This window comes from Capsicum annuum, chromosome 3 (genome assembly GCF_002878395.1).
Source record: "Capsicum annuum cultivar UCD-10X-F1 chromosome 3, UCD10Xv1.1, whole genome shotgun sequence".
NCBI classification, from domain to species: Eukaryota; Viridiplantae; Streptophyta; class Magnoliopsida; order Solanales; family Solanaceae; genus Capsicum; species Capsicum annuum.
In genome coordinates, this window is record NC_061113.1 from 247,576,446 (window position 1) to 247,589,378 (window position 12,933).

General features: G+C 36.1%; 1 protein-coding gene across 5 annotated transcripts in view; it reads left to right on the plus strand.

The window, feature by feature from the left end:
* The window catches only part of LOC107862525 (serine/threonine-protein kinase ATM), a 71,218-nt gene extending 59,190 nt beyond the window's left edge, over positions 1-12,028 (plus strand). For 4 of the 5 annotated variants that reach the window (XM_047409715.1, XM_047409717.1, XM_047409720.1 and 1 more), the window contains 12 exons: positions 386-480; positions 659-767; positions 1,298-1,387; positions 1,889-1,968; positions 2,053-2,131; positions 6,816-6,862; positions 6,931-7,030; positions 7,148-7,279; positions 7,590-7,724; positions 7,809-7,874; positions 9,840-9,986; positions 11,581-11,914. In XM_047409715.1, coding sequence (XP_047265671.1) covers positions 386-480; positions 659-767; positions 1,298-1,387; positions 1,889-1,968; positions 2,053-2,131; positions 6,816-6,862; positions 6,931-7,030; positions 7,148-7,279; positions 7,590-7,724; positions 7,809-7,874; positions 9,840-9,986; positions 11,581-11,658 — 1,158 coding nt within the window. In that variant the 3' untranslated portion in view covers positions 11,659-11,914. Of the gene's footprint in view, positions 1-385; positions 481-658; positions 768-1,297; positions 1,388-1,888; positions 1,969-2,052; positions 2,132-6,815; positions 6,863-6,930; positions 7,031-7,147; positions 7,280-7,589; positions 7,725-7,808; positions 7,875-9,839; positions 9,987-11,580 lie in introns of all 5 variants that reach the window. The other variant, XM_047409716.1, reaches the window with a different exon arrangement.
* Positions 12,029-12,933: the final 905 nt, after the last annotated feature.

Below are 12,933 nucleotides of genomic sequence, written 5' to 3' on the forward strand. Positions count from 1 at the left end.
TAGGGTCATGTCCTTTGGAAGCTGCAGGTGTACCATGTCATGTCTAATCACCAGGGCTACTTATCGGGCCGATAGCTTGACGGTTCGGCTTATCTTATTACATATATATTTATATTTTTCTTGTTGCATCTTTTTAAACTAGAGCCCCCACTTTAATTGTGCTTAAAACCTTGCAGAATTTACCAGTTTTAAAAACAGTACAGTTTCAGTACTGTTTTTGAGGAATATACAAAGTTACTAGTTTCAAAAGAAAAAAAAACGTAGAATTTAATGCTTTTTGCTTTTAATAACACTGTCATGTTTGCTATAGAATCTTCTGAATTTAGTTTCTCTTGTTGGAAGTCGACTGATACAGCTAACACCTCTTTGTATTATGTGTCTTCAGGTTCCTGTGGTAACAGCCAATATACCAATTGACCCAAATTGTAAATACACTGAAGGTTCCTTTCCACACTTTAAAGGATTAGCAGATTCTGTCACGTAAGTAAAGAAATATACATGCCACTCACTAGCAGTTTCTTACTGTTCTCCTGATAACTCAACTGTTGTGTTTCAGAGTTCAATAAATGGTATAAGTGCACCAGATGTAGTTTAATACAATAGGCCTTTCTGATACAGTTACCGGTTTCCAGTGTTTTAACTATTGTGCCTTTTGCAGTGTGATGAATGGTATAAATGCTCCAAAAGTTGTCGAATGTTTCGGCTCCGATGGCAATAAATACCGACAACTTGCTAAATCTGGCAATGATGACCTGAGACAAGATGCTGTACGCGTTTAAACTATTTTTTTCTTGTATTCGCATTTTGACAAACTGAAATTTATTTGCAAGAAAACGCATGACATTTGCTTATTGCTTTTCTTTACATCTCTGTGAGTATTATGGAAGAGTGCGGAGTATCAGATACCACATAGTTATTTCTTTTCTTTACATCTCTGTCAAATTTGAAAGCATTGACCAGCATGAATGTTTAAGGCTTATAAATTTTTTTGCTGGTTATTGTGGAAGCATTAATTCCCTTGTAAGTTGTTACCAGTGATTGCTGGTCCTTTCCCTGATTACTTGATGTAGTGTATTACCTTGTTGGATCTTAGCCCTCTGTAAGAGCCATACAGGTGCTGGTGAGATCTATTAGTTCACCTCTTGTTTATGTCATTTCTATGGACGCCTTTCTTTTCTGCTTGTAATTTGTGTTGCACGCATGGAGGTCGAGAAATGTTATGTCATGGATTGCAAATTCTTGCTATGAATTTTCTTTTCCCATGGGTATTGATATATGTTTTAAACTTAATACACAGGTGATGGAACAGTTCTTTGGCTTAGTCAATACTTTCTTACAGAACCATCGGGACACTAGGAAAAGAAAGCTAAGAATTCGCACTTACAAGGTAACATCTTAAAAGGGTAAAAGGACCTTTTGTCAAAATGTAAATTATAATGGGAAACAAAATCCTCGACTTAAGTTCCTCTTTGAAGGGGTGCTGATCAAAGTATTTAATTCTTCTCTGTGACACTACTTTAGATCTCCATGCTCTAATTACACTTGTTTTACGTGGGTTAATCATTTAAGTATATTTATTATTCTCTAAAGCCTAACATGACTATTAAATTTGTCACCTTAAATGCTATTGAGCAGATTGTTTAAAACTATCTTGCTAAGAGTTGTATAAATAGTGATTCAAGATTCTATGATACTTGTCAATCATATACTTGCTACTGCATTCCCCACGGTTCAGCAGGAATGAGTTGTTATATGTCCATGTACAAATTCCAAAGCTCTAATAATCAAATTAGTTCACCAAGCCAGGTTTCTTTGCACCAACAATTAAACACAAAATTTCTTCCTCTGGCCACTTATTTTAGGCGTATCCTTTGTGTTTGTGAGATAGGTTGTACCTTTTACTCCAAGTGCGGGTGTTTTGGAATGGGTGAATGGCACTATTCCACTCGGTGAATATCTTATAGGCAGGTCAGTAAAACTAGCTTCTGCATTATTCACCTGTATATTTCATATATTAGTTTCTTATTGAACCTTTTATATTAAAAAACACAGCGCTAGAGATGGAGGTGCCCATGGACGCTATGGAGCAGGAGACTGGACATTTATGAAATGTCGGCAACACATGACTGCGGTAAGTGCTGCATTATCTGCATTCTGCTTTTTTTGTTCTCCACTTTCAAGCCCTTGTTGTATATATCACATCCTTTACAAGTGCATGCACTCTTCTGATAGCACATTAAGCTGGTGGCTAATAGTCTTTTGAGATTTTGAAGCCTTGGTGCCTTGCCTGATTAAAAAAAAGTTAATCACTAAACGTTTTGACAAGTTTCTCTTCCCTACAAGAATAGGGATGATAAGGAACTTTGTCGATGAACCCTTTTAGTAGACTCCATAAGCTTGTACCAAAAGGTGGGAATGCGAGAGGAGAAAAAAATGTATAGATCAGAATGATTGAAAGGCTAGAAGGATAAAAACTTAAATCCAGTGTATTGTCTTTAGGACAATTATTGTGGATGCGCTGGAGCAGTTAAATTAAGTGTTTAATTATATTTTAAGTAGCTTTCTTTATTATTCTATACTAGGATTTATGTTTCATAGTTTCATAAGGATTAGGGTTAGCTATAGTTATTAGTTTGGAGTAGGATTTATGTGTCCTACTTCCATAATAATTAGACTTTCTCTTGCTGTAATAGTCCTTCAATTTAAAGGGTTTTTGGAGGTATTAATCAGTAAGTCCTATTTCAACTCTCTTCCATTGAACTCTTAAGGTTTCAACCTCCCTTCAATGAGCTGAAGTTAAATACAAAATAGGTTGATCTAGGAATTCGAACAAAGGCAAAGGGAAGTCGAAGTCAATTTGATTTAGACTTTTTTGTTTATCGTCATGTGACTCGATCTTTCTCTAAAAATCCTAACAACAATTCCCAACAATTTTGGTAAGAGATAGAGATCACTAGTATTTGGGAGCCTATCAATAAAATACCCAACTCAAATCAAGATGACAACTTACATATCTCCTTACAACCGAGCAGAACGGAAAACATATGCCAACCGAGCAGATCAGAAAACATATGCTAACTGTGGGTTTAACAATTGAAATCTGCTTCAAGCATGTACTTGTTTACTTTAGTTATGTACGGATTTAATATCATACAGGGTTTTTTCTTTTGTGGTGTATGCTACTCCAGATGATATTTTGTGAATTGATGGAATTATTGAGAAAATAAATCGAACAGAAGCACTCTAGAGAGTGAGGGTTTTAGGACAAGTAAGACCAACTCTATGCACTGCAGGTTTAGCTAGCATTAGAAAATTGCAGTTGAGATTAGATGATTCAAATATTTTGGGTTGTTTCTGGATAAACGCGACGTTTTATGGAAGTGTTGTGCAATAGGTAGATACTTACCCATGTGAAGGTAAACGTGTATACAATTGCAAGACCAGCCATATTATATGAGAGTGAGTTCTACCTAATCCACCAAATGTAATGATTCATAGATTTTTTTTCTTGATAAGGTAAATAATTTTATTAACAAATTGAGATTAGATGATTCAAATATTTAGGCTCGGTCTTTGATGAAAATAATGATGGAACGAACGTGATGTTTTATGGAAGTGTTGTGCAATAGGAGGACACTTACCCATGTGAAGGCACACTTGTATACAATTGCAAGACCAGCCGTTCTATATGAGAGGCGACTTCTACATAACCACCAAATGTAATGATTCATAGATATTTTTTTTTGATAAGGTAAATAATTCTATTAACAAATTGGGGAAAAGACCTCGCATATACCAAAAGAAGAGAACCTACATCAAAGTATGGTTCTCAACAAAAGAGATCCAATCTATAATGTACTGATTCATTTTTAAATTTTTTTTTTTGATAATTTGGTAAGATTTGTATTCTTCAGCATTAAAGGTATGCTGGCCACCAAAAAAGAGAAGCAATTACAAGTCCCCTATTAATTCCACTATTTGCTCTGTATCCATTATACACAGGATGTTTACACCAAAAAAGTAAAGATACAATGCAGTTCCATTTAACTTTGTGAATAGAATTGGACCTATCTTCGAAACATCTACCATTTCTCTCTAACCATACAGACCACCAAATGCATGATGGTACTAATCTCCACCATTTCTTTTGACTTTTACTACCTCCCCTCCTAATCCAGCAGCTCTAGATCTGAGGTGTGCTCTGGCATGGTTCAGCGGTAGCCTGTTATGTTAAGGAAGAGGTTCCATAATTGTGTAGTGAAACTGCAATGTAGGAAGAGATGTTTGTTTGTTTCCCCTGTCATATTACACAAGAAACATCTGGGAACTAGCTGTCTTCCTTTCTTCTGTAACGCTTCTTGAGTTAAGCAATGCTTTCATAATCACTAACCAAGTAAAACACTTTACCTTGGTGGGGATAATACTTTTTCAGAAGTAATTCCAGTGATATTGATATCCCACCCCAGATACTTCTAGACCTCTTTTATATGCACTACTTACTGTGAAGGCCCCATCCTTCGTGTGATCCCACAGCAACCTATCTGCCACGGGAGTGATAGTGCTAGCCCCTCTTAACTTTCCAAGAAAGGTAGCCACCCTATCCACTTCCCAATCATTTAGCAACCTTCTGAAAGAGATGTCCTAGCCCCGTAATGACCAGCAATCACTCACTTTAGCTTCTGGATTTGCACATATCCGGAAGAGGTCCGGAAATTGATCCTTGAGGGGAAGTTGGTCAATCCATCCATCATGCCAGAAGCTTGTCTTGATTCCATTACCTACCTTAATACTTAGGTTGGCTTCCATCAGCCAAATATTCCTGATAGTGCTCCACACCCCCACACCATAAGGATGTGATACCATGATGGCTGAAGGTATTAAGAAAAAGTTTGAGTGTCAAATGATTTCCCAAAAATAAAAAGAGGAATTTATGTGGAATCGAAACACATTAGGGTGAAGTATCATATTGCCTATACCAGTTATTTGGATTAGGGTTAGTCGTCATGGGGACACATCTACTAGATCCAGTTGTTTACAGGAGTCTCTTAAGTTTGGGTAGAAACCATTCGCTAATGTAGGGACTGGTGTGAGATTTAGAGAGTCCATAGTTTTAGAGAATTCCTATTGCTGAGTTATCTAATGAAAGGGGCGCAAATGGAGTCCAGTAGATACAACGATTCTATAATCAACTCCCTCTAGTTCTGAGTGAGACATAGTCCTTGCATCCTCTCTCAGTATATATGGTGATAACACTTGCATTGTTTCAATACCATCCATGATATGTTCGTTCGTTACTAGAAAAACATCACTTAGGTTAAAACAGGGAAAGAGCTGCTTAGCTATGTGCATGTTTGGAGGAGCTTTTGAGAAAATCCTTCAACCTTTTGCAATCCTGCAATTTTTTTTGTTTTTTTAAATAAAGTAATAACATTTCATTAATGAAGGGCATGGAAGTAGAGAACCTCACAATACTATATGGTTCTCTACTAAAGACACCCAAGCATCTATGCTTAAGAGTCTCTCATGGGTGCACCAAAACATAATGAGGAAGAAGAGGCTACTTCTCAAATGTACAATTTTTTTCTCTCTCAAAAGCTGTGCTATTTCTCTCTCCAGATAGTCCACATAAGTGCAAGTGGAGCAACATCCCAAGTCCTCTGTCTTCTTCTCGTTCTCCTGAAGACCAACTATAAACATTTCTTCTTTAATTGTGTCTGGCATCACTCATGGAATGTCAAACCCACCCACAACTTCCCCCTACAATCGAGATGCAACATGCCTTCCGATGAGCATTTGCACATGAAGAACCAACTAGCCCATGTAATTCACATCTTTCTCAAATCCCTCCCCCCACGCCCCACCCCCCGATTGCTATGCATGTCAAGAAACACATCTTTCTTGATACTTTGGGGATCCATACTGAAAGAGAAGGAAAAGCTGCCTCTTTAGCAATCTCTTTTGATATGTAGGCTACCTAAATAGAAGATAGTAAATGAACGAGAAACTTTATATGTACCTAAAAGCCTGAACTTTGAAAAGGATTAAGAAAATGGATTTTGCGTGTAACCCAACTTCAAAAATAGCTAATGGGATGAGGATACAAAGACTATATAATGAGGTTATAGTCCGATTCCTGAACCAATGTGTGACATTTTAACTCTTCGCATGCCCATGGATAGACATTTGGAGCGTGAACTGTGCAACATAGGGCCCAACATTGTGCAAGTCAAGACTAGAGTTGGGTCTAGTTTTGATACCATGTTATGAAGTAGCTAGTGCATGAAGATGAGGATTGCCAAGGATCATATTAGGAGACATCAGCTCATTCCCTCAGGCCAACCAATGTGGAACACCTCTAACAAATAGTTCAAGCGATTGGAACTCATTTAGTCATACCAATAGATGTTGCTTTTCATTCCACATGCATAACTCTGTTGTTTTTCATTTTTTCTTCTCTTTCAAAAGTTGGGATGCTCGAACACTATATCTGGTTGAGGTGCTGGCTTTACACTATAGATTGCAATAATAAAATTGAACAACAAAAGAAGCTAGGTTTGTTTCAAGAGAAATTTTTGTCTGGATGAACTCAATTGAATTCACGGGTAAACTAACCTACGCAGCATGGTAGTCTTGCCAACTCAACCAAAGATGTAGTTGTGCATATAAGATCATCCTCTTAATAAAATAAGCTTGTGAGGAAAATTTGGATCCTCTGATGGGGAGCTCCCGTAGAAAAGGTTTCCTGACCAAATTTCAGTATGCATCAGGAGTCTTGTATATGACTTTCTTTCAAGAATTTTCACTTTTCTGTGTAGGAAAGTGACAAGAGGAAGGCCTTCCAGGAAGTCTGTGTTAACTTCAGGTATTACTAAACCCTCCAAGATTTTGAGCTCACATTGTTTGAGCTATATCTAATTTTATTTGCTGCAGGCCTGTCATGCATCACTTTTTCTTGGAGAGATTTTTTCATCCAGCTGACTGGTTTCAAAAGAGGCTTGCTTATACCAGAAGTGTGGCCGCGAGTTCAATGGTGATTCTTCTAGTGATTTAGCAGCATTCAGAAACAGCACCCTCTCTTTTAATATTTCCTAATAAATCAAAAAAATGTAATCATAGACATAATGTTCATACTTTTTTTTACACTCAGGTTGGATACATAGTTGGACTAGGAGATCGGCATTCCATGAATATCCTTGTAGATCAAGCCACTGCTGAAGTTGTTCACATAGATCTTGGGGTTGCATTTGAGCAGGGCCTTATGCTGAAAACTCCCGAAAGGGTTTGTTTATTTCCATCTGAAGTACTTCTATTCTGTTAGATTAGTTATATTGAAGCTGGCCATATAAATATTCACAAACAAAAGTCAATGAGATGTGTAAATGTGTTAGTGTCCCACGTTGGATGATTCGTTATATACATGATATAGAGTATCTAAAGAACTTACGTCCAAGTTACTCGTCCTCATGCATTCCGAATCTTTTCTCATATTCTCATATATCCTGAGTCACTCTTTTTTGTTTTTCTAAGATCATGTCATTGTTAAATTTCTTTGACCTGGTTCAGTTTTCATCCATAATGATCTGTTGCAGGTACCCTTCAGGCTGACTAGGGACATAATAGATGGCATGGGCATAACTGGGGTGGAAGGGGTTTTCAGAAGATGCTGTGAGGAGACCCTGTCTGTTATGCGGACAAACAAAGAAGCACTATTAACCATTATCGAGGTGCAACATCTCAGATACCTATTCCTACCACATTAGGAGTTTTAAACTGTGCCTGTCATTCATACTTATGGACCTTCGCTGCAGGTCTTTATCCATGATCCTTTATACAAGTGGGCTTTATCCCCTCTAAAGGCTTTGCAACGTCAGAAGGTATATAAATGGTTTCGAATTTTATTCCCATTTTGAAGTCCACTTGCAATTTTAGCATCATGTTCATTCAGAAAACCAAAAGTGAAAAGTTCTTTTAAATACAAGGTAAAAGTGGTTAAAAGAACATTTAATGATGAAATGTCATTATCTGTGATTCTTAATTGAATGGGATTTTATCAATTCTGGGGTCTTGCTATGTTACTTAGAACGGATATCGATAATTTAACATGGCGCACTTGCAAAGAATAAATGTCAGCTGCCAAGACAAGAGAAGGAGAAAGAATATACTCCCTCAGTTTCATCTTCTTGTTAGGCTTTGACTTGCCAAAGTTTAAGGAAAGTAAAGAAGATTTTTGAATCTTGTTGTCTTAAATTAATGATATGTATGTACCAAAATGTCCTTTTATCTTGTGGTACTAAATATGTCATGTGGAAAATTGAAATTGAGTTGCCAAAATAGGTAAGTGGCATTCTTTTTTAAACGGATTAAAAAGGAAGTAAGACAAACAAATTGAAGCGGAGGGAGTATGAGTGAAGAATATCCTGTATTAACTCTCATGATTTCTGTTAAGACTCACATTGATACAAGAGAATTGGTTGTTGTCTCCTTAAATTGTCCTGGACAATCCTCACTATGAGCTAGCTTTTCGTATTGATTTTGGCCAGGCCCGTTTTCTTATCATTGTATTTGTCCCATCTCTACCCTAGGTTTACAAAAAGTTGGGACTCCCATGTAACTTTTTCTCTTATTTCTTGCTTTTTGTGAGGATAAATATTACATTGATGCCGATCAAGATTTTGCTGTTACATTTAGGAAAGTGTGTCTTGACACAAAACATTGATAGGCATGTTTCCATAATGCATTTATAGATAGTGGGCATGCATCTATAATGAAACTGAAGAAGAAACAACCCTGAAGAATCACCTTTACTGGAACGCATCAAGGTGAGGTGTCCATAAATATTTCATTATAGACACTTTCCCAAATCTATAATGATACTGTGTCCAAGACAATCCATTGATCACTGTTCTTGTGGTTGCTCCTTCAGACATACTCAGGTGAATAATGCATTATGCATAACATGCCTAATAAATGTATCATTAATAGATGCACTTTCAAAAATGGGCTGTCTTGGACATTACAGCTGGTGAGACACAATATGCATTTTGATCCTGAGAGTTGTAGTTTCGAAAAGGTTATAGTAGTATACATTATCTGGGAATTTTTTCTGCTTTTGAAGTTCAATGAATGCGATAAAATTCAACTCTCTTTTTCACTCTCAAATTAGTAGGCAAAATTAACTTCTTTATGCCCAAATCAAGTGTTAGTCCTTGACTGTACTCTTAATTTGAAAATTTTAGTTGGGAACAGATTTGTCAGAAAATATGTGGCTTGCAGACCCCACTTATGAGAATGCACTGGTGTTTTGTTGTTATGTGGCTCGCAGAGGTGTAAAACTAATCGAACGGTTAAGAGTATGAGCAAGCCATGATCATGAATGGAATGCAATACATAAATCAGTTAATAAAAGAATAGAAAAAGCTTTTACTGTGTCACTTAAGTTATATAGGAATTCCTGAGCCCAGGAGTTAAGAATAACAAGTTTTTCGTTATCCAAAATTGAATACCCGGTTAAGAATAATAAAACAGATGATGTTTGTCGAGAAGTGCAAAATCATATGGATACGATTCTCTGCTCTGTCCCAAAGTACACTTAGTTTTGTAGAAACCCATTAGTCTTTAGGCGGTGAAACTAGTTGTAAGCTCAAGCAAATCCTTGTCTTACTGGTAAAGCACTTGACTAACTATACTTGCCCCATTAGAAGGATCTGTAGCCATGTTTCATTTTATAATTCAAACTTAAAATATGTGTATATTATGAACTACTTGATATCTGTATAAGGTATCATAAAGTTCATCTTCCCATTCACGAAGGCTTATTGAACTTTTCTTTTTTTTGATAGGAAACTGAAGATGATCTAGAAACCAGTTTGGAAGGCTCTCAACAGGATGACTATGAGGGGAACAAAGATGCTGCTAGAGCCTTGATGCGTGTTAAACAAAAGCTAGATGGATATGAAGAAGGTGAAATGAGAAGCGTTCATGGACAGGTAAATGTTAAACCAGAATAATGCATCAATTCACACACACTATACACTAATAGACAGTTCCTAGTTTTCTATCCTAACTACTAAAATTATTGATTCCATCCATGCTAGCCAGTGATATTTCTAGCTGCTATTTGTTTAATTACTACTTGGAAGCATCTATATTTACCTACTACACATAATTAGGAAAAATAATGCATGCATTAATTTTATGAAACATTAGTGCCTTGTTTGGACACTTTTTCAAACTAAGTATAACTAATGCAGTGTGTATAACTAATACATGGAAATTCATGGTATTAGTAATGCTATGGGTGCTAATGCATGCATCAGCATGGTTTAAGGCAAAATTGCCCCTCAAAACATTTTCCACGTGCTTTCCACCATAATTATGGTGGGTACTTATGTAAATTAAATATTCATATTTTAGAGGTTATGCCCAAACCAAATACACAAGCAAAATCTCGGCATAATACCAACATTACTAATGCAAACATTACTAGTACACCATATTCTGCACTATTTTTATACACTTTACCAAGCGACCCCTCAATGAATACTCTTCTCAGAAATTGTGCTTTCAGGTCAGGCAACTCCAGTTATCTTCAGTTGCTTTCTCTTGTCTGTCGGTATTGACATTACTAATGCAAACATTACTAGTACACCATATTCTGCTCTATTTTTGTACGCCCTATCAGACGACCCCTTAATGAATACTCTTCTCAGAAATTGTGCTTTCAGGGTCAGGCAACTCCAGTTATCTTCAGTTGCTTTCTCTTGTCTGTCAGTATTGGTTTCCGAAAATGAAGAAATGGAAGAAACACAGTAGCAGGAATGAAAAGAATAGGAAACGAGAAAAAGTAAATTATGCTTCTGGTTATCAGCTAGAATCAAGTGCATAACAAACAAATAAAAATCGAACTCCTACGCAGTTGGACTGACTTGTGTACAACTTAAAAAATTACTGTAGTAAAAAGATTTTGCAGTTCTAAAGCAATATTCAACAGTTAGAAAGAAGGAAATTGATCAACAAATTCTTTCCAATTGCTATACGGGTTTAGATTGGTCTCCTTTGTTTTCACTATTTTTTGGAAGAAGGGAGGTTTGAGTAATGAAACTAAACTCATCCTGAATGCAAATTAATAGTATAGGCAAGTGGAAGCAGAGTTCTATGACTAGCATAGAGACAAACTGTAGAATTGGCTAATAGGGTACAGTGCTTCTAAGACACAGAATTTCCTTTTACTCAAAACTTGAATATTCTGGCACCCAAGGGTATGGCCTAGTGGTTCAATGAAGTTGGGATGAGCACCATGAGGTCTCAGGTTCAATTCCCAGCAAAGACAAACACTAGCAAAGACAAACACTAGGTGTTTTCTTCCCATCTGTTCTAACCTTGGTAGATAGAGTTACCTGGTACCTGTTGCTGGTGGGAGGTGGCAGTTATCCCGTGGATTTAGTCGAGATGCGTGCAAGCTAGCCCGGACACCACGGCTATCAAAAAAAAAAAAAAAAAACCTTGAATATTCTGTTGGTATCTCAACCTATGCTACCATTAAAGAAAGTAAAGAGGTAAAAAGTGCCCCCTTTTTTGCAGGTTCAACAACTCATACATGACGCCATTGATCCTGATCGTTTGTGTCATATGTTTCCTGGATGGGGAGCTTGGCTATGAGAGCTTCTATACAGTAAGAGCGCTGATTAGAAGTTTTGGGTTTCTTTCTTAGCTTTTGTGAGTGTAAATCTTGTGCGTGATCATAGGTTATTATTGGTGTAATTAATGTACTGTAATGAACTTGACCTCCTGTAAATATATCAGCAACACTGTCATTTGTTCTAATCTGTATTAGTTTCAGTGTTTATGTTCGATTGTTCTGGTTTATGTTAGAACTAATCTATACCTGTCAATGACCCAGGCATTTTTTGTCCCACAAAATTGACTCTCAGCAGAAAAACACTTGGAAATGTTATTTCCTTTTTCCTCATGTACATGTTCAAAAATTATTATAAGAGTGGCAAAATACCATGAGTTCTTTGTAAGGTAATTTTTTTTCTTAGTATTTGATCGTAAAAGATAATTTCTCATGGTTGTATAATATTTACATCTATCTACAACATGATATAGTGTACAATTCGTGTATGTCAGATAATAGCCTAGGAATCCTAAAAGAAATTCGATCAACCAACCTTTTAGCATTCGTTTGGGTTATAGCAACACCAAATGTTGGAATACACTTTTTAGGTGCTGAAATCGGTTTTATAAATAAGTAATTCTGTGTTTAGGTAAAAGTAATGAATCTAAAAATAAAAATAAGTGGTAAATATATGATGAAAAAAGACGTTGAATAAATTATTGAATGGCTATTGATGAAAATAAACTAAAAATTACACAAATATACAACATATACACAGAATGCTATGTATATGTCGGTTATGTTATGTATATTAATAGGGAGAGAGTAAAGTAAATAAAAAAGTGGGAGCGGGTGTAATTACTCCCAAAAGGGCTGGTATTTATGTTATTTATACAAAAATAAATCCTAACCAAATGGCCTAAGAATTGGTATTCTCATATTTTAGCCCCGCGAATTCTGCTGGCTACTTGCCCACTTTTGTTTTATTTCATCTGTTTTTTCTTTTATATTGTTGTTGTCATTGCAGTTTTTTTTTTTTTTTGTGTGTAAACAACATAAATTTCCTAACTTACGAAAGTAATTACACAAAATCCCCTTTTAATTTCTCTCTTCCAAATTTTGGCAAATATACTCATACATTCGGACAAATATTATACATTTGTTGAATGTATAATGAAACAGTTATTCCTAAATTTAAGGTAATTGAAATTAGTAATTATATTATTGTTCCTTAAATAATTAGCTGACATTAACTCATTTATGGATAAAACTAGTAACTGAAATTTGAATTTCAAAAAAAAAAAAAATCTACGAAG